Source organism: Ischnura elegans, chromosome 6 (assembly GCF_921293095.1).
Source record: "Ischnura elegans chromosome 6, ioIscEleg1.1, whole genome shotgun sequence".
Classification (NCBI taxonomy): Eukaryota; Metazoa; Arthropoda; class Insecta; order Odonata; family Coenagrionidae; genus Ischnura; species Ischnura elegans.
The window spans coordinates 5541870-5564224 of NC_060251.1; the positions used below are offsets into that span (position 1 = coordinate 5541870).

Here is a 22355-nt window from a genome sequence, read left to right on the forward strand (position 1 = left end):
CTTTTTTAATTGCTTTTGCCCTAACGTACCTTACTACACAGTCGTTAAGATGGCTTGAGAGATGGCACATAAATGGCATGTAAAATGGTACTCCTCGACACTCATTCCCACCATCGCTTCTTCGCATGACTGACGTTGAGGGCGAATAGAGAGGAAAATATTTCAACCATCGCCTCTGCCATATCTCGTTTGGAACTTCCTCCTATCTTTCTTTCACTCTCCTTGGGAATACGTGAGCGCTCGTAGACGAGATCCTCCATTCCGATCTATTGCCAATGGATCCTTCCACTAACGTAATAGTTCGTTTCATGGTCAGTGAGCCTGGCACAGGAAAGCCGATCGGTGGCCAGGGAACTCTCCAATCGCCTTTAAGTGCCAGGTTGACACGTGCAAGAGTGAAATGAGATATCTACCTTTCCTAACTTTATGGTGGTGACTTCAGACTTACTCAATGTCCTAGTGAATACCAATGGTCGTTTTTGTTAATTTTCTTACCTTTTACTCCGCAAGAATGAAGATGTTTTCTGGCGAAGCTATACATTGTACATTTTTCCAGGGCTGTATATTTTGCTCCTTCTACTGAAGTTGTCAATAAGAAAATTTTAGAAATCCAGAATTCAAATAGATAATTATTATCACGCTAAGAGAGAAAATGTTTAGTGCTTTAACAACTGACGAGACGTAGACATTCTCGACAGCATCTTCCGCCAGCCATCTTTCGCAGAAAAGTGACAGCATTTTAAGAAACCTCACTCAGTGATCAAAACTGAAGGAGGTGCAGGATATGTTAGGGTAGAGCCCATCCCAGAATAGCAGAAGGCGCGTGAATTCCACTCATTTAGGGAATGGGCCAAGTTCCTTTCCCTGAGTTATATCGTACTTCGAAGGATGTTTTATGAGTGGTTTTAGGCTTTAAAAGTATTTCGAACCCGGGGACTATGAATCAGCATCTAAAGCATGTACACACAAGATTACTAAATGTCAAAAACACAACAACCAATATGCTGAGAATAACTGCCTGGAAACAAAGAATTAATCACCTGGACATGCTATCAAAACGTGTAACTATGACTTATATTCATTTTGAATGCATCAACTGGCCTTATAGCTTTCCCCGATAACAACGCTATGCACATTCACCAACATTTCCAAAACAGTGCTCGAACTTTGGACTCTCAAGCAGACTACTGCGCCAACGATTACTCTCCCCGGACCTATCGCTTCATTTGCGAGGGATCCGCCCAAGGGATGATGCAGAGAAGGTTCTAAAGAGTCCTGCAAATGCTAATTTTATGCAGCAACATTCCCAGTTTTTTTAATTGGTGGTCAAAAATGTCCGGAGAGCGCAATGCTTGTAAGGGAGTAATTATACTCGCGAGGTATAGCATTTCAAAGTTATGAATTAGGTAGATTTTATCACCTAGAGAAAAATATCTGTAAACAGATCTAATCGTATTACCTATATATTTCCCCGTAAATTTCGGATCGCTGTTCGTCAGCGTCCCGTGCGGAGAATTCTTTTTAATCCATTTAAATGCGCGTTGGGTGGCAACGCACACTCCAGACTCTCCTATTTTACGTCCGAGAGTATTCGTGCCCAATAAATTGAACAAATTCAGCCGGACTATGTTATCGCCATTCATTCAAATGAGTCAAAATACTTTAACATTAATTTTACCGGGATAATTTAATTCTCGGTTTACATCTGCGAGGAGGCGCCGTGCAAGCGACCGCCATGGTGTGTGGCACGGGGTGATCCCAACATTAATCAGACACGCGCCTCAACTCGGAATTCCCGCAAAAGATTTCATCTAAATTTTTCCCCTCGATGCTTTAGATATTCACAATCTAAATTCCCATCTAATTCAGTTACACTACTAGCTTATCGTTACAATTTTAAACTAATCTCGATGATCGCTTTTGTATTCCATCTACATCAGAATTCTTCGAGAACTGTTAAATTGTATCTTCAAAGGACCAAAGATGTGGGAGACAGCACTTTTATCATGGGCGTACCTAGCGAGGAGAAGGAGGGGGAGGCTGCCCCCTCTGGAAGCAAAAATTGCAAATGTCTTTAGGGAAAATAATATTTTTTTCAAGCGAATAATTTAAAAACTAATAAAGAGCTGTTACAGCCTCCTTAAAATGTTTATTTCATTCACCTTTTCAATACTTAAATCTTACCTAAAACTTGAACAACCATGGCTTGCCCCCCGACCCCTGGTATTGATCCTGGGTACGCCCTTGACTTTTAGTCATAATAATCTATAGTTCGCGAATACGATGTTTGACCTCCCGTACAAATGATCCCTTTTTCTTCAGGAAATGCACTTTAATTCCGTATTGTCGTGCACCTGATTCGGCTCACGGAAGACGGCGAAAAATTTACAAATCATTGTGCCATTGCCACTGGCTTTCGTCGACACGTGGCGAAAAAATAAAGTTTTTCGGGAGGGAAGGAAAGGACTGTGTAGGTATTTATGATACCAGCGCAGCACGACTTTCCCCAACACTAGCCTCACATCAGGGACGACAAGGACAAGGACTGAAAAAATACAGCGCTGCGCGGGAGTTTCGCCTGAGGCGGACCTTGACATTCACCTGTCAAGGTCGCAGCCTTGATCGACTGCTGCCTTAGTTATAGGGGGAGGAAGAGCGTGGAAGTAAGCGCGGAAGAAGGGAATTATCAATTAGCCAGAATCCCAGTCATTTCCGACTCTCCTACCGCCTGAGAGCGAAAAAGAATAGTTAGCGAAATGGGGTGCATTCAGAAATGTAACACCAGCAGCCCATTGTTTGAAAATGGCCATGGGTAACTATGAAAAAAAAGATCCTTGTGGCAATCTAACGCCTGTGTCCATGAAATTTCTCGCAGTTATTCTCCGTAAACTCACACATTAATGCACTTTCAGACTTGACCATGAAGATTTGTAACATAATACTCGACGAAAAGCAACTAGTTGATGGGACTGCAAGAACTGCTTTGAACAGAGAGTGGTCGGTGGAGTTACGTTGTAAGATTTTCTTTTTCGGACGAGTAAAGGAAAATATAAAACGTATTTCAAAATCGAGCTGCGCGATATATTGCATAACGGAGGCAATAAGGGATGTGGAAACACCAGCCTATTGATAAAGAAAATGACCGAGGAAGACGTACCTAGCGTAAATCCTTGATGTCATCCAAGGTTTCACGGAGTATTTCTGAGTAAGCTAACAGATTAAAAATTGACCATGTAACTGAGTTAGACAATTCTATGAACAGGAAACTATAACAGTGCTCTAAACGGAAACCGGTAGGTAGAGTTATGAAGTCGAAATAAATTTTCGGATGAGAAAATAAATTACAAAGCGTAGGTACGAGGTAAATAGGTCGTATATTAGAAGTACACTTTCTCTTCCACTTGAGCGAACACCAGTCTCGAAAATACGAGTAGATAAGTAGGAAAAACATTTTAAGACAAAATAACGTTGCTTGTGGGGTCGCTTCATTAATAATGTAGCTAAGAAATCATTTGCATGGAAATAGAGAATCGTATAATTAAAAATCAAAGCGATGGATTTATGAATATAATAATAATAGCCTTAGTTGGAAACTGACCGTGGCAAAGGTAGGTAGTTGAACTTGTAATTTTCTCTTATGTCCGTGAAACTTTGTGCTGTCATTCTCCATAAACTCCTACATAAAATATTCACCATGAGTCTGAGATAAAATTATCCATGAAGGTTAATAGTATAATGATTATTATGATATATGATTATTATGATATGATTATTATGATATATTACCATATCAACCAATATGATAATGGTTCACTTTAAAGAAATCCACCAGCGAAAATATCAAGTTAAATTTCCTTTTATGGCGAGTTAAAAAAGAAATATCGAAGTATAAATTAAGAAGTATAAATTTCCTTTAGAGGGTAAAAAGTACCTACCCTCAGGAGGATAAAAATATAAGTTTGACAGTGATAAATCATATATACAAACGCTTAATTAGAGACAAATCAGAGTATTTTGGTGGTAACATTAAATAAATAAATAACCTAACTTAGAAAAACGCTGGTGTGTAAACAGGGTTTAAAATAAGATGGATTCACTAGAAAATAGATGAGCTGTGATACCGGCTGCCGCTTGTTAAAAAATGACCGTGGACAGCTCGAAAATCCTTGAAGTTATCCTTGCTGTCTGTGCCCATGGAGTTTCAAGCAGTTATTCTCCGAAAACTCCCACGCATACAATTCACCCTGAAACTGCGTTTAAATTCTTATTTGGAGTAATAATAGGCTTCATAATGACTATTTGCAATCTATACAGTCCGTGGAACTATTAGTTTGACTCCATTTCAAGCGAATTAATTTTTTGATGAGAAAATACAAATATCATTCGTCCCAATGCTGCGAGAAAACTAATATCTTGGGAAATAAAATGTATAATAATTTGAGTACCTGCCTTAACTACCTAATGTTTTTGCAACATAAATTAAAACATACTTTTTATTTAATAGGTAAATTGAATGAATAGAATGCCTAAGATTACGTTATCGAACAAAGACCTCATTTTTACCTTTGCATCGCGACAAGAGAGTAAATTATTTGGAAATTTACTTTTGTTACCGAAAACTCAACTATACTTTATGGATGCCCACATTTTACGTCTCTCTCACGCACTTTCTTCTTTCTCTCACACACTCATTCTTTATCCAAAACAAATATCAAAGGTGGCCGATCAAAGCAATATTAAAAGCCCTTGAATGCTAGATCCATGTACCATCATCATTATCATCACAGGTCAACAATCTGTAGATTGGTTTGACGCACCTCTCCACTCAATTCTTCTATCTGCTAATCTTTTCAAACCAATGTTCTTCTAATGCATGTGGATATTTTTTCGCGGGGGTATGACCCAATGCCACCATTCTGGATGCACCACAGCATCACACATCACCTTATGCCTGCATCGCATCAAAACTTTGAGCTATGTTTCGGGGGCAGCATGAATAAAAATTATCTGTATTGTACTGCACACAATTTTAATTAATGCAAATTCAAGTTTTTCAACTGTTTCAAGGCCTGCCTCACCTACAAGCAGTCTTCATTATGCGACGTTTGTGACACGTGTTTTAACACAAGTATTATAACACGTGTTCTTTTCATTGGATAAAATTTTTAATATTGCAATAGCACAAAGTTTCACCTTTTCTGAAAGGAATAGATAATAGCTTTGTAAACCTAAGGCAGCTCGTTTTGCCGTGATATGTAAGTCAAACTAAGCTAATCTTTAGATAAGGAGCTTTCACTTCATTAGACACTAAAAATATCCCAGATTACGGGAAGAGAAGATTTTTAAAAATTATCATAAGGCTCGCAATGTTTAAAGGATATCAAGTGAGAGTGGAAATAATAAGGTGACCGGATATATCACTCGCAAGGACCATGAGAACCCTAGCGATGTAATTCAGCGAAGCGGTAAATTTGAGCAATATCAGAGCGTATCCTAGGAGACAAATCATGCGTGTACCTCTCTACGTCACAGTTGGTTTAAAGTGCATCGTCAATTATCGTCGGCAAATAGAATAGATGACGTAAATCATCAGACTCACAGTTTGACATGCTTGTTTTTTTTGTAAACGTCCGCCATTTAAAGAATTAATTGAGCAAAATCCTCGCCAGTATAAAAAAGGACAGCCTCCGGTGCAGAGGCGATCAGACTGCAGAGACACGGTCTATCGGTCTCGATCAAGGCTCACAAAAATCACGTTCGCTCCTCACTATTAACCGCAATTGCGGAAATAATGACGGATTTTTCGCAAGGATACTTGGAATCAGTCATGGCCTCCGACTCAAGTACGGTATGAGCCACTTGCAACCTTAAAAAATAAACGATTAATTCGCATGATTAATAATAAGTGAAAAAAACCTTCATCACCAGTGGATAACAAAATATATGTATGGAACACTGCGCTCTGTAATAATTTTTTTCAACCAAGTGAACTCCAGCAATTTTTATTACACCCTTCAGTGCTAATGGAAGGGGAGGACACTGTAAGAGCTATGCTATGGTGTTCGGGATAGAAACCATTAAAGATAACGAGAACCATAAATAGGTTATGTGGGGTCTATAAATACTTTAATCCTTTACAAAAAAGTGGGGTTGGGGGAAATAGGTCAGAAGCTGGACTCACCCCCCTACATTGGAAGGAACGATCACAAATTCAAAATTAAGTTCAAGAAGCAGAAAACGGATATTTTGAAAAAAAAAATCCCTCCCACATAGAGGGATAGTGTAGTAAAACGACCAGCCTCAAGACCTTTTTAAGATCCACCCCGTGTTTGCTAAAATTTTTAAGAGCAAGTGTTTATCGATTCTTGGTTGATACCATTATGATTTATTTGGGAGAATTGGAAGTTGCATTATTTGGTTCAAGCTTCATTTTTTATCTGAATGATATTCGAGTTAATGTTTTTTTTTATACCATAGGTGTATATTCTGTCTCTTTACTTTGTTCATATATAGGTAGAATTATCATTCATTTATTTAAATCTCATGCTGCAACCAGGCAATAGCCTTCTTTTAGCAATATTTAATAATATAGCAATAAAAATAGTCGAAGACTGTATCCCTTTATTCCTTAGTTAACGAAGATAAACGCTGCTCCAATAAAAACACTGTTTTTGGCACATATGGATCGTATTTGAATACCTTGCTGTAAGCCGTATATTATATCTATCAACCGGATACCTAGTATTCTTGGACACGTTCCATACACGCTACTCAAATTCTTGCTTGATCAGCGTGAAAATAGATATCTGCTAGCGTAATCCTAAATAGGAGCTATAGGCAAACTAAAGTCTCAAGGTCAAAATGCTTACTAATATAACAAAAATGCCTTAAATACTATTGGTTTCACAAAAGGGGCGACATAATTGCAACTCGAGGTACTCACTAAACATTTTAACGGATAACAAAACCAAAATTATGCGATACCATGATTTGTCTGTCCATGCGCATTGAAGTTTCGATAGGCAGGATAATCGGTAAAAACTACGGTGACCAATCAGGTCTACGGTGGTTAAAAGGTTTCAGAAATTAAAGGAAAATATTTGTTCAACGACAAACAGTGCGTTATTCGCAATTTAATGCTGCGTGGAAGAAATACGTCCTACCATATTTTCCACCGTAAAAAGTTAATCAACTCATAGGAAAGGCCTCCTGGATCAATATTTAATGGAAAAGAATGCTGTTAAATATGCTCAAATGAAGATTACTCCCTTCTTTACTATCCCATGCATTAGGAACCTACTGTAATCCAAGATGTTTACAGTTAATTGATAGGCACTAAATTCAATGAAAACCGCATACTTTCAACTCTGAGATAACAATTACTGTGGAAGTGATTTTCCGTTTATGAGGATATGTCAGGAGTATTTTTTATTTATTTAATTTATAGCTTTCCCGCATATTATTAGAGGATTATCGATTGAAGCTAAGCTGAGGTTGTAACCCTATAATCTATGTTGCCCAATGAATTCTAAATTCCTTTCCCCTTTTTCCTTACATTTTTACACTTTTATTTCGATCGTCTCTTCGTCTCTCAATACTAAAAACAGCAACGATTAATTGCGTCAATTAAATGCGGAAATATTCGATCATTCTCTTTCAATCAAATGATATACCAAGTTGCGTATTGGAATAACCTAATCGATGGCCAAATCGAATTCTATTCGCTTGTTATAATAATAAAAAAATAAATTATGATGATTTATTGTTTAAAAAATGAAAAAAAAAGATTGTTTGGAAAATATTTTGGGTTTGGGGTTATTATGCTTCATGATATTTCAGTCAAATCGAAATAACTACAGGATTACCGACAGTAAATTATAGCTACCTATTGCTATTGCTATAAAATATGTAGAACATAGGTACAAATTCTTATTAAAATAATTACGAAATTTTTCTACTATGTGTTTCTTTCAATACAAGGAAGCGTCAAACAATGGTCATTCTATTTCCTATCTTTGATTAGTTTCCTTTCGAAGTACACTTTTCCTATTCCAAATTTAAAAAGGATTGGGCGCGATTAATTCTCAAAATAGTCACGGAGTCCCCTGGGATCAATTTAAGTCTTTAGCAGCCTATCCCACCGCGCTTATGCTCTTAGGCCAGCCACACCCTACCCCACAATGAGAGGCACCCACAGAAGCCCAAAGCAGCGGAAACATACAGCCGCTACACACATAACCAACTCCACCGCGGAAAGCATGTCGCCAAATAGGCGCCTACCTTCATTTCTGTTGGTATTTTATTGGAAAGCACTGGTAGTTGTAAATGAATTAAATGCAATAACTCTTCATATTTTAAAAGTTTTAGTAGTACCGTATTTTAACTTCACACACATAAGGATTGTTAACAAATACAGATCAATAAACAATCTTGGTAACCAACCAACAGAGACAAAACACAACTGAAAATTACAAATGTCAACACCCCCCCGTAATTGAAGATGTGCTGAAACAGCTCTTTAGCATTTCCATCAAATGAATTACAAATTTTTTTTTTTTTTATTATTTTTAAACCATGCCTAAACCTCTCATACATTTTTCATGTTTTATACGATTTAAGCCCTTGGTAAGTATGTCAGCTGTCATTTCCTCAGTGGAGAGAAAATCTACGTTTATATTACCGTTTTCTACTTGTTCTCTAACAAAATGGTATTTCACATCTACATGCTTCATTCTATCATGGAAAACAGGATTTTCTGCTAACTTGAGAGCGCTCTGATTGTCCTCAAAAATAGTAATAATTTCTTGTTCCTGAAATAATTCGGAAATAAGATGTTTTAGATGAATAGCCTCTCTAGTAGCCTCGGAAAGAGCAATATATTCTGCCTCACAAGACGATTGGGCAACACATTTTTGTTTTCTACTACTCCAGGAGACTGGTCCACCTGCACAAGTGAAAACATATCCAGAGTATGAATGCCTATCATTTAGATCATTTGCAAAATCTGCATCAGAAAAACCAAAAATAGGCTTCCCAGTGCATTTGTATGTGAGTCCCATTTCCATAGTACCTTTTAGATAACGAAGTACCCGCTTGGCCATCTTCCAGTGTATATCTGTATGCTTCTTATTAAACTGGGAGAGATAGCTAGTAATGAAGGAAATATCTGGCCGCGTGTTGACGGAGAGATACATGAGAGTTCCAATTAATGACTGGTACGGGACATCTATGATATCCTTACCCTTCTCTTTCATTTGACTAACGTCAACTGGGGTCGAAACAATCTTACAATCTTCCATGCCAAAACTCTTTAAAGCATCTTTAATGTATTGTTTCTGGTCTATCTTGAATACTCCCCTCTTCTCATCTCTTGTAAAAGTCATTCCCAGGGCATGTTTGATCTTGCCAAGATCCTTAATGACAAATCTCTTCTTCAATTCTTCCTTCAATTTCTTCTTTTCTTTCTCATCATTGGAGAATATAAAGAAATCATCAACATATAATGTAATAATAACTATTTTAGTTCCAATATGTTTAAAGTAGACACAGGGTTCATGTTTTGATTTAATATACCCTATCTCATACAATAACTTGTGAACTGTTTTGTTCCAAGCACGACTAGCCTGCTTGAGTCCATAAATAGACTTCTGTAATAGACAAACCTTCTTCTCTTCACCTACAGCTATGAAACCTTCTGGTTGTGTCATATAGATGGTTTCATCTAAAGTGGCATTTAAAAAAGCAGTTTCGACATCCAGATGTTCAACATCAAGATTCAGTTCTGCTGCCATAGCCAACAGCAAACGGATAGTTGAACCTCTGACTACCGGAGAAAAAGTTTCTTCAAAGTCTATACCATGAGTTTGAGCAAAACCTTTAGCAACTAAACGAGCTTTGTACTTGATGATCTTACCACCATTGTCTCTTTTCAATTTGTAAACCCATTTACATGGTATTACACTTTTATTTGCAACTCGCACTAGCTTCCAAGTTTCATTTTTTCTAAGACACTCTAATTCCTCCATCATTGCTTTCATCCAATGCTCTTTGTCTTCACTTTGCATAGCCTCTTCAAATGTGGTAGGTTCTTTGTCAAAGAAATTTTTTGCTTGTAAAACAACATGATCAGGAAATTGTTTCTTGTTACGTACCCTTTGAGGATATCTAGGACTCTTAGCAGTTTCTTGAACATTAGTCCCAGCTTTATCTTCTGTTGAGTCTGCATTTTCACAAGGAGAATCCAAAAGAATTTTAACAGCAGCCGCAGCTTCATCTTTTGTTGAATCTGCATTTTCATTGTAAGAATCCAAAGGAATTTGAGCATCAGTACTGCTCTCACCGGAAAAATTATTTTCTAAAAACACAACATCTCTAGCATGGACTACCTTCATATAATTAGAAAGATCCCTAAATTTGTAAGCTTTCTTATTCTCACTATATCCTACAAATATATGTTCCTTGCTTTTGCTATCCCACTTCTTGCGTTCCTCCTTTGGAATATGTACAAAAGCTCGGCAGCCAAATACTCTTAAGTGTGTCAAGTTGGGACGCTCACCTGTCCATTTTTCTTCTGGAGTCATTCCTGTAACGGATCTATGAGGTGATTTATTCTTGAGATACGTAGCAGTTCTCACAGCTTCTTCCCAAAATGACTTAGGTAGTCTGGCACTATGCAACATGGAACGAGCCTTCTCCACAATGCTTCTGTTTCCCCTTTCAGCAACACCATTTTGCTGAGGAGTACGGGGTATGGAAGTCTGGTGAATAATTCCTTCTGACTTAAGATAATCTGAGAATTCCCTATTAACATACTCAGAACCATTATCTGATCGTAAAATTTTAATTTTCTGGCCAGTTTGCTTTTCCATGAGGTTTTTAAACTCTTGAAACTTTACTCTAACTTGATCTTTTGTTTTAATGAAATAGGTAAATATCATTCTAGAGTAATCGTCTATAAATACAAGTAAATACTTATTTCCTTCTAATGATTTTACACTGAATGGTCCACAGAGGTCAGAATGAATCAACTCTAGGCATTTAGTCGCCCTTTTACTTTTGATTTTAAGAAAAGGTTCTCGACTCTGTTTCCCTTCTAGACATGCAGTACATACAGTTCTATTTTCCTCAGGGGCGTAATCAACTCCATCAGCTAATCCATTTCTCAGTAGATTCATACCATAGCGGCAGAGATGTCCCAACCTCCAATGCCAAAGAGTTTGCTGAGAAGGGTTAGTTGTAGCAGCCAGGGACTTTTCTGATACCTGTGACTCTATCTTATATAACCCGTTACTGGGAAGAGCAGTCATTAAAACATTCCCTGAAATACTACAATCATTATCATGAAAAAATTTAGCACCTTCTTTCGTAAATACTACAACAAAACCTTTTGAAACACATTTTGACACAGATATAAGATTTGTAGCAAGATTAGGCACATGAACAACTTCAGAAATACTACTAATACTGTTGTTGTTATTACTTTTGTGAATCATGACATCACCTATACTGTCACTCTGCAACTTACGTTTATCAGCACACACAATCTCCAAACCAGAGTTACTTTTAACATTGAACAGAATATCTTTATGAGGAGTCATATGGGCAGTTGCCCCGGAATCCACAAACCAATCATTTTTATTGCTTTGAGCACAACCACCAACACCTAAATCCGAGAATAAAGTGTATTGTTTCTTGTGTAGCTGCTTGTGGGTTGAACTCGATGTCTGTGCCGTTTTCTTGGTCTTGTTTGGACAGTCTGGTTTTTTATGGCCGGGTTGGTTGCATCCATAGCAGACGATACCATCTTGAGAGTTGTTGCGTTTCGGGAACTTCTTTTTCTTCGGAATAGTTCGAGACGCATTGGATGCAAATGCAGTCTCAGTTGCACCATCTTTTTTGGACATTTCATTTAAGAGTTTAGTTTTCACCATGTTCACCGTTACTTCAACTCCTGAATTCTCGAGTGCCATTACTAGGGGGTCGTAATGTGAAGGAAGACCTCCAAGCAAAATAGCAACTAAATCCTCATCAGGAATCTCCTTCCCAATATCAGCAAGCTTCTGAGCGGTATCCATTACGGCAGTTAGGTACTCTTCAATGGACGTATAATCTCCGAGGGATAACCGGTACAAAGTCTTTTGAAGGTTAAGTCTCCGGGCAAAACCCTTATCTTCATATGCATCGGCAAGAACTTTCCATGCTTCAGCAGCTGTTTTGCATCTTCTTACATGTATGATAGCGGAATCGTCCACGCACAAACAAATCTTAGCTAGGGCACGCTCATCCTTCCTGGACTTTGAAGCAGCATCAGTATGATCATCATTTGGGTATCCATCAACAGCATGCCACAAGTTTTGATCTATTAAATACGCCTTCAGCTTAAATTTCCAAGTTGGATATCCTTCACGCCCACACAACGGCTTAATGTGAGACGATATACCGGATGCGTCAGACGACATTATGAAGACTTCACTTACTTCTTATAATTTACCAGTCCTGGGCCCATAACCTCTGTTGGTATTTTATTGGAAAGCACTGGTAGTTGTAAATGAATTAAATGCAATAACTCTTCATATTTTAAAAGTTTTAGTAGTACCGTATTTTAACTTCACACACATAAGGATTGTTAACAAATACAGATCAATAAACAATCTTGGTAACCAACCAACAGAGACAAAACACAACTGAAAATTACAAATGTCAACAATTTCGCAATTGTAAACGAAGAGAGCAATACCAACCAAGGTCAAGCGAACATTTTAGCAGCGGCATACGCTGGAAATTTTGAAACGAACGAAATTACAAAAAGGGAGGAAAACAATGTGTGTTCCCCAGCATTTGCTTCGGTCTGCTGCAGTCATTTCAAAATGCTTGAGAAATGACTAATTTGGCGACGACTTCCAGGTCGACAATGAGTCGGAGAATGAATATTGCAACAAGTCGACCCTTTTAATGGTGATATCCACCGCGCAATGAAATAGATTTGCAGAAATCCCCACTCGCGGGGGAGGCGGCAGAGGGATCCGGATTTCACGAAAAAAACAATCCATTGTCACGGCCTTTAACCGAAATTTATATTCATAATAATAAAATAAATCGTTCTGAGACTGAAGGATCTAAGGTTTTCCCGGCAAATAGACTGGAGGAAGAGTTCTCGGGTTACCAGCCGGGTCCAAGGGTTTTTCAGCACCGACGTTTCGAGGGCGAAGACTGCCATCGTCTTCTGGGTGAATCCCCCTGATTCACCAGGGCGGAGTCGGCCATCGTCTTCAGGGTGATTCACCTTGAAGACGATGGCAGACTTCGCCCTCGAAACGTCGGTGCTGATAAAACCCTTGGACCCGACTGGAAACCCGACAACTCTTCCTCCGTTCTGAGACTCCTGTTCATATTTGATTAAAAAAAATACAATATGTTCATCTCCACCGACAAAATTAAGTGTATGACTACATCTAAGCCCACCGTGCATCTAGAGATAGGCTCTGGGCACAACGAGAAGGAAGTGGGACATCAAGAGACAACAGAGCTTCTGGCTGCCTAAATACTACAGTTTGGTGAAAAAAACCGCATAAAAAAAGATTAGAGACAGAGTATAGAGGATGGAGAAAATTTTGTCACGAAATTTCAACCCTAGATTGCTGATGGCAGTAGGAACCAAAATCACTCATGATATTTAGTTCCAAAACCAACCAAGCGCTCTGATTGACGTTAATTTTGACGACAGAACCTTTGAGCAGTTGACTCAAAGTTTCTTTGGTTAAAAAAATGTGCGTTATCGACTGGAGAATCATTAGTAATTTTGGTTCCTGGCGTCAGTTATCGGGGGTTAAAATTTCGTGACTCAATTTTTCTCCACCATTAATAAGGCCGCTACGAAGCCAGTTCTAACATTCAATGAAGTCAGAATTTTCATTTTTTAAAGATTATCATTGGTAACAATTAAGGAAGTAGAAAATTGGGAGTAAACTGTTCGCCCTGCGCTCATTGCCTCGCTGCGGACATTTAGAGAATTACTAAAAAGCGCAAGAAGTGAAGCAAAAATGTATCGTCTGCGTGACGGGAGTGTAGCCTCCTTCAGTGGCGCAGCGAGGGGGGGTTGATGGGGGATAAATCCCCCCCCCCCCCCCCCAAGAGCTCAGGGAGATTTTTTAATAAAAATTTTAATGTGACAAATTTAGTGACTAATATTATGGGGACGGATGTGTCACAAACAAAACATTACACTATTCACACAGCCGCAAACCTCACCATTTTGAACCATTTATCTACAAAGAATTCTGGGGGAGGGCACCCGCACCTCCCGCTTACCCTAGCGGGGATATCATACCCCCCAGGGTATGGAAGATTCTCCGATATTAGTTGCGCCTAAAACCGCACCTAGCCTTAATTCCTAGATGCGTCCCTGGTGTCCTCTATCTATTCCCCTTGAGTCTTAGATTCCGTGAAAACAAAGAAGAATGTCTCAGCGAGTGCGGTCTGAAAAAGAAGCAATAGATGCGTCGGAAGGAAGGAAGTGGTGGACACGCGGCAAGCAAAGGCCGTGGCCGTGAAGATCCGACCGGGGCACTACCTGGTGGTCGAGTTGCGAGACACAGAGAGAGAGAGAGAGAGAACTCTCACTGATTGTTGGTGGGGTGGGGGGCGCGTGGAAGGCCACCGGTGTGGTCTGCAGAAGAGAGGTGGGGGTAATGAGAAGGGCAGCCAGAGTGAATGGAGAGGGAGGGGGGGTTTGAGACCCCCAGCACCGTCTTTAAGTAGGCATCTAAGCATAGGCAATGAAAACCCACCTATTAAAGCTGCCTCCTTCCACACTGCGATTGGTAATCAAGTTAATATGATTGAAATAAACTCATTAATTGACTGATTATAATTAATCTATTTACCAAGCGTATCATAAATGAAGTTTTCAAAACTTACGCGGTCCATTATGTGTCATTATATGTATTGTTAAAACTTATTAGTAGCTAAAACTTCTTCGAAATGCATCTTCAGGTCATGACATTTTACGATACCTCCACTGCATAAGCGCTCAACAATCACCCACTGAATGAAATCCGCCAATCTAGTATTATATGGGGTGTCTAGATGAGAGGATTTGAGTCTGTGGGCGATTTTTGAGCGTTTATGCACTGGAGGTATCGATTAGTCCTGAAGAGGTCCCCGGCAGAGGGTGAGAAACGTTTACTTTAGAGCCACAAGACGCTGGTTTACCAAAAGTTTTAATAATTGACATATCATAGATGGTCCCTTCATACGTAAATTACATTTTCACTGAGCAGAATGGACGAGTGTACCTCGGTGGTCGATATTTCTGCCGGCCACTCGAACACTGATAATTCTCAGGTAATGCTCGATTTTTACTTGATTGCCAAAGGTTGACAAGAAGGTAGCAAATTTATGAAAAAAATCTAGATTTTGGCATTATGGCGATCTCTAGTAATGAAGAAAGATCTGAGGTTTTCCCGGCGTATGATGATGTTGAAGTTATTTCGGGTTTCCCACCGGATGAGGTTCTCCATCTCTGCCGACGTTTCGATGGTGGTGTCGTCCATCGTCATCAGGGCTTGATGCCGATGTCATCCGATGGTCGTGTCGGCCATCGTCATCAGAGCCCTGATGACGATGGACGACACGACCATCGAAATGTCGGCAGAGATGGAGAACCTCATCCGGTGGGAAACCCGAAATAACTTCAACACGATCTCTAGTAATATTTAGGGAGTCGGATATAAGTATTTACATGCATTAAAAAAAGATGAAATAAGTATGGACCCAGATTCAAACAATGTATCATTAACTAAATAAAACACTTGCAGAATATAAGTGTCCACTTTCCTCGAGCTCCGCTAAAAATAGTTGAAATGACAATGATGAGAAAGAATCGACCAATTTTCATGCTATAGCAGCTAGTAGAAAAATAACCCTAAAATAATTTTTTCTGGCGAATCCTTTATTTTCCCTTCCAGAGATTTCAGCCGTTAAAATCATGAAAAAGTGAAAGAAACTTCACTAAAAAAAGCCTCAAGAACTACAAAATTCACTTAAATACCTTGGATTTCGGGTATTAGCTTCAGCAATGAAATTTCATCGAAATTTGGCACATATTGACAGGAATTATCATTGGATAACAAATGTTTATTATTTCTTTGCGTGTAGAAATAGTACACTTTCGGCGATCCTGAAAACGTAGGTACCTCAGAGATAAAAATTATAAATTATAGAACAACGACGCCGCAGTGATACCTCCTTCAGGGGCGCAGCTAAGAATTAAGGCTAGGGGGGTTTTAGGCGCAACTAATACTTACGGGTGTTTGGGTATTGCAAACCCACCAGGGTAAGCAGGAGTTGCGGGGACCCTACTACAGAAATTTTTTAAGAATAATGGTTCAAAATGGCGAGTTTTACGGCTTTCTGAGTGATATTTGATTAATCCTAACACTATTCTGTAAGTAATACTGATCCAAATTTGTAAAATTGATTTAACTTTGAAATTCCTCTGAGCTCTGGGGGGGTTTTATCCCCCAAAACTCCCCCTCGTTGCGCCACTGACCTCCTGGACATTATGTGTCACCATGTGCGCATTTACGACGGTTAGCAAGGAAGAAAAAATATGAAGAGCAGTAAGGCTGCAGAATTAGCGGGCAGGAAGACGGTAGGGGAACGTGAAATTGAGGAAAACGAGTCTAACCCCATTGAAGGTTGCAGTGGAAGTCTTGGGTGTCGATCCCTCAGATGAGCGCGCGTGAGTTAAGGTCGTTGCTATGGTGACGCGGGGGATGCTAGTGGGGAGGGAGGGGGGAGGGAGGTGGGTGGGGTGGGGTGTAGTCCGGAAGCGATGTGGTGTGAGGCACAGTGTTGGGGAAGTATATAAAACCCCGACGGCACGAGTAGAACACAACATTCCACCTCTGGAGATCTCAACGATCGCATTATACTTAAGGAATCGCACCAACCAACCACAACTCAACAAAATGGTGAGTCCACTTGCTACGTTATTGAATCGGCACATTTTTTTCAGCGTTAAGCGGTGAATTTCGGATCCATAGACTCTATACAGGTTTAACAGGAGAGCAAGGTGTCCCACTTAGTTGAGCATTATTGGTCTTCGCACCAAAGGAAGCCAGGATTCAAATCCCTATTCAGGTCTTCGGACACGCTCCAAGGGTGACAACGGCAAGGGAAACGATTTAAGCCCCCAAGCCTTGAGTGTGTGTCATTTCCTGCACGTTACGACACTGGATTAGTTTGGGATGAGGTCTACCCGCACCTATGGGTTGAAAAACTGAGTGAGCGTGGCTATTTCGCGGTGTCTGTTAGTGGAGCTGTGGTTGGAACAAAATTTATTTCTCCCGAAGTGGAATGAAGAGAAACTTTAACAGCAGCCTTTTATCTTTTAGAACACCATAATGAGTTAACTACTCTACAAAACTTTATTTTGTCAACTGCGTTGACCGCATGCAAGAAATAAAATGATGGCTTAATAATGAACTATCAATTAGACAACTGATTTGTGGACGCGTTTTGGTGGTCTAAAATTGCAATCGCACTCTCGATAGGATATGAATTTCTCTGCTTGCAACCATTGCTATCAAGGAAAAAGGGTATTTTCATACTAAATTACTGAAGTTTCACTCTTTCGGGAATAAAATTCGCTCCAGTGTAGAAAAAATGATTCGGAGAATTATCATAGTAGCCAGACGCATACTTCAACAGTAGTTACTCATTTTATTTAAGTTAACCTTCTGCTATTTATATTTTTAATATCTTCGCCCAAATTTCAAATTTTGACAAAAAATATTCATATAAGATCAGAACCTGGCTTGGATCAGTTCTTACTTTCCGGACGGAAAATTATTTTTTTTAAGACTTAGTATTGCTTGCTACTTTGTATATTTCAAGAGTAGAATCAGGTGTTGAATTTGCTTATGTTTTGTTTGTTCTTCCTTATCACAGTTCGTGCATGTTTTAAACTCGAAAATAATTAAGTTAGCATGCTGAAGTTACCAAAAAGCTGTCGAATTATCAAAAAGCTATCAAAGCTTATCGGTAGATTAATATCGTTAATGCTCAAAGCTTATCGGTAGGTCAAAATGATTAATGCAGGATTTCTAAAAATTTCGGGATTTTCATAATGATGACCATCCTAACGAGGACTGTCTTTCACTCCCTCATTTAAAGTGCATTTACTCTGCATAAAGGTACAGCTCCCGCGTGGTTCGAAGGGCGGAAAAGACGTGTGAAACGGGTAAAAGTTCAAATGACCGCTTCCTGAGGCTTCAACCTCGGAGTAGAGCTAACGACACATCCTCATTATCAGTCGGACTGAGAGGACCACCGCAGGATATAGCGCTCAACTGCACAAGGACCTTTTCAGCTGATCGCTTGTCAAGGCTTTCTACTTTCCATTTACCACTCGGCGATAGTGAACGCCTAACGGATGCGATGCAATGGAGGGAATTAAAAAGCATAATGTAACAATAATCACGCGTAAGAGCGACAGCATTTGATTCGGTAACCATTATGTGTTGACGCACTGAATTTCCTAGATCACAACGTGGAATTAATATGCAGAAAACAGTTTTTCTCGCTGATAATAATGCTGTTTGATAGGGAAAGGTTGAGTCTTTTTCTCAAATTCTTTTTCTGAATTCATGACGCCCCTCCCCGATCTGACTCTCGTCCAAGATCACCTCCTCGCCCCTGTTACTAACAATTGCCTCTCTAACATCCAAACACACAGTGATATAGTGCACGTGCTGTATGTGGTTTCGCTGATTTATTTAAAATGTTATGCCAGTCTAAAGGCATGCGTGGCTAAGGGACTTTAAGAAAAAGTATGCTTATTATGTAGATATGATAAATTATTGTCATAATCAACCCTGAATATTCGCAATAACGCTATTACGGGTCCATCGCCAATCTATTGGCATTTCAATTATACAAAATATATTGATAAATATATAAAATAGTCATTCTCATTATCTAGCTTGCTTTTTCATTTCCTTTTTCATGCTTTGATAGAGAAAAGTGTGATGCCATTTCTATTTTGCATTCTATATATATGAGGAATTTTGCAATACCATTCAAGGCCAGCGATATACAACTGCTGTTCAGAAGCAAATCATCCTCATAGATATTGTCGTCCTTTTCATTTCCAATTCAAACAGCTTGCATTCACGTTATTTGAATGGCAAAGGAAGCATATGTCCAAGGAGGCTTTTGATATTTTTCAAGCACGCTGACTTCATCAATGAGCTTCATTTACAAGGCAAATAGACCTGACCTGACCATGAAAAAGATCACATAGTGCATTATCACTCATGATCCTTTTCTTCGCTCGTGAATGAACACATTGTTGAATGAAGATACTAAGCAGGAAGTATGATTGCGTCGCTAATTATTATTCTTGCATGCTTTGATACCACAGCAGTATTTAATTCAATACCCAAACGATTTTAGGGTACTTATTGATTTCATTTAATCTAGCTGTTGAAATTAATTGCAAAAACTGCTCTATTTTCTGAAACGAATATTATATTCTAGTTTAAAATACTCGACAGGAACAAGTAAGTCGAGGAAAAAAATAAAGTTTGAAGGAATACTTCAATTTAGCTTCTCAACCGGTTTTAATACTTTTTTATTGTCTTAAGAGTATATTATTATTGTCTTTTTCAACAAAATGTATTGGCGCCTATAGTGAAGTGGTATTAAGGTATTTATGAACAATTTCCTGGTAAATTCGATGATTAATTAAACGTAAGAAATCCACCAGATAAAAGAAATCCGAAAATACAAACGTGATGAAGTGGAATTTTTCCACATTGAAATGAGCACTTTCGATTTAACACGATTATAAACTTATTCCGACTTAGGTTCCGGTGTTACTACATCAGCTTCAGCATTCATCTTCAAAATCTAGGTCAGAATGAATTTTATAACCGTTGAAAATTGAAAGTGTTTATTCAAATATCCACCAGATTAAGCTGAAACGCTCTCTAGATTCTAAAGTAGTATTAGGGGATTAAAAAATCCGCTTATCGCCACAGCTTTTGAGTGCTGCATTGTTTTAATTCGTGTTTTTCTTCCCCTTCCTTCTCTTCCCTATGGCAGGCCCGCTACTTCTCCGTGAGCTTCGTCGCTTCCGCAGTGGTGTTCCTGCTGTTGGCGCTGGCTTCCGCGCAGGACTTCGGCGGATTCGCCCAGAACGGAGGTGGGGGAGAGGATGGGGGGAGTGGAGGCGACTCCCAGCAGGGGGGTGGAGGGGGAAGTGGAGGCGGTGGAGGGAGCCAAGACAGGGGTAAGGTGGAGGCCAAAAGACAACACTCACAGTCCCGCAATAGGTGAGGTCCCTCATCACACTGGCCGATCCGATGCAGTTCCAGAAAAAAGAATTAATAAGTGGAAGCCGTCCCATTATACACATGCATTCCACTTTAGGCGCATTTCAATTGGTTTCCGAAATTGTCTGCAGCGTGGCGTTGAGCGCAGTGCGATCCACTTCATTCCAATATTTTGCATCAAACACCTACCGCGCTGGCCCCAGTACTGTAGATCCGTACCCCAGTTCTAGCCATCTTCAATACTTCTGTGTTCATTCTTAATAACCAGCCTTTGATGCAAGGCGTTTGGTAACATTTTAAAGAATGGATTTTGCTTTTTTCGTTTGTTTATTTAGACGTCAATATCACATTTAAAAATTGCAAACTAGGTACGATTTTTCAAGAGACGGATGGCATAATATTACGTCCGTAGTGAAAATAGCAGGACTCAATGTGGCGTAAGATTACCCTCATAGCACGCAAGATGTTTCATCATCTGAAATTGCGAAGAAAAACATTGAAAAGTTATGAATTTGATAGGCCACATCATCACGAACATATATATTGGTCAATAGCACAAATAAAATCTTATATTTCTGTGAAATAAGGATCGCTCTGCCCTTCAGCGACGCAAGTGGCGAATTTTGTAAACCCATTAGAATGCGGGTTGAGTGACAATGCATCTAGAGAATCCTCTGTGGCAATGCTCGTAATGCTCGGTAATGTTGGCAAAAGAAAAAATTCCGACACTTCGATTGGACCCGATACGAAAGACCATATCTATTCGGCACTAGGTCCGTCACTTGGAAAAACGTGGAATGACCACCGTGGACATTTGGCGATTTTTCGGGTCGAGAACGGCTTCAAGTTCAATTATTTCAGAAAAAAACGAATCAAATCAACTTCCTTTGCTCCACAAATTATTTTCAAGGTCTTCAAATACGTTTTCGCAGTTACGGCATCATTCGAAATGCAATCATATGGTGTATGTAGTTTTCTTGGTGTATCGAGTCAAATCATGTGTTACGAGTAATGCTTTTGGCAACATTATCCAACCGGATTCGGATCGGCCAGTATCCATGAGGGACCTTGGATACGCTCCTCTGTCACTCACTTCGAAAAGGCGGAAAGCCATTGCGGAGTCAGCACTGCCGTCTTGACCGAGAGCTATGGCGCGACCTCCACGCCACAGCCGACTGAAAGTGAATGGAGGAGGGAGGGAAGCGGCCTGATCTCCATTGGACGTGAACGGAGACACGCACGCCAGACCAGGGCGATTAACGCATATTCACACGCAATTTAGGTCTCGAAACAAAAACTCAACGAAATGATTACCTCTGTGGTTCCACGGAAACAAATGCTCTCGTGAGTCCATCTCCCAACATTTCCCCAGCCTATAATTTGCCCAGGAAGAAGACAATTGCACATGACTGGACAGTGGTTGAAAAGAATCGAATTTATCCAGTATAATTCGCTGCCCTGTTATAAAACAGACCCATCACGCCATCTTTAAAAAGTCATATATATATATATATATATTCTTAAGTAAACATTCGCAATTAGACAGATGAATACGTGGTGGATAGATATCTGAAGTAGGGTGAATACGTTTAGCATTAAGGATTCAACATTCATGAGGCAAGGGTGACTGGATCTTAAGACACAAGAGTAGATCACGGGGGGAAAAGCACGCAAATTCTCACTAGTGTTGGTTACTTCGTTAAGGGTTACGCACCCGAGGGCATCTCATAAATTACTCGCGATGACAGTGCGCCTCATTCCCTCTCTCAAAATGTCAATCTCCCGGTGCAGTGCATTACATTCTCATCCGGGAGCGCCCAACCAACACTCTCGGCTGAAAACAAACTCGTCGACTCATAATCGCCCGGGAGAACCTTGAACTCAAGACAAACGCGAGTCACACACGGAACTGCGGCCCGGAATCTGATGCAGCGCGTGCAGCAATAAGGGCGTTGCGTCTTTCAGCTCATGAGGGGTTATCCAACGCACCATACGGATAAGCAGTTGCGCCCGCCT

At 39.7% G+C, this 22355-nt stretch overlaps 1 protein-coding gene across 1 annotated transcript in view; it reads left to right on the top strand.

Annotated features, from left to right (window-relative positions):
- Nucleotides 1-22355, top strand: part of LOC124160208 (H/ACA ribonucleoprotein complex subunit GAR1-like) — a 110402-nt gene that overhangs the window by 76669 nt on the left and 11378 nt on the right. The window contains exon 2 of the mRNA XM_046536000.1: nt 20110-20209. Coding sequence (XP_046391956.1) covers nt 20110-20209 — 100 coding nt within the window. The remainder of the gene's footprint in view (nt 1-20109; nt 20210-22355) is intronic.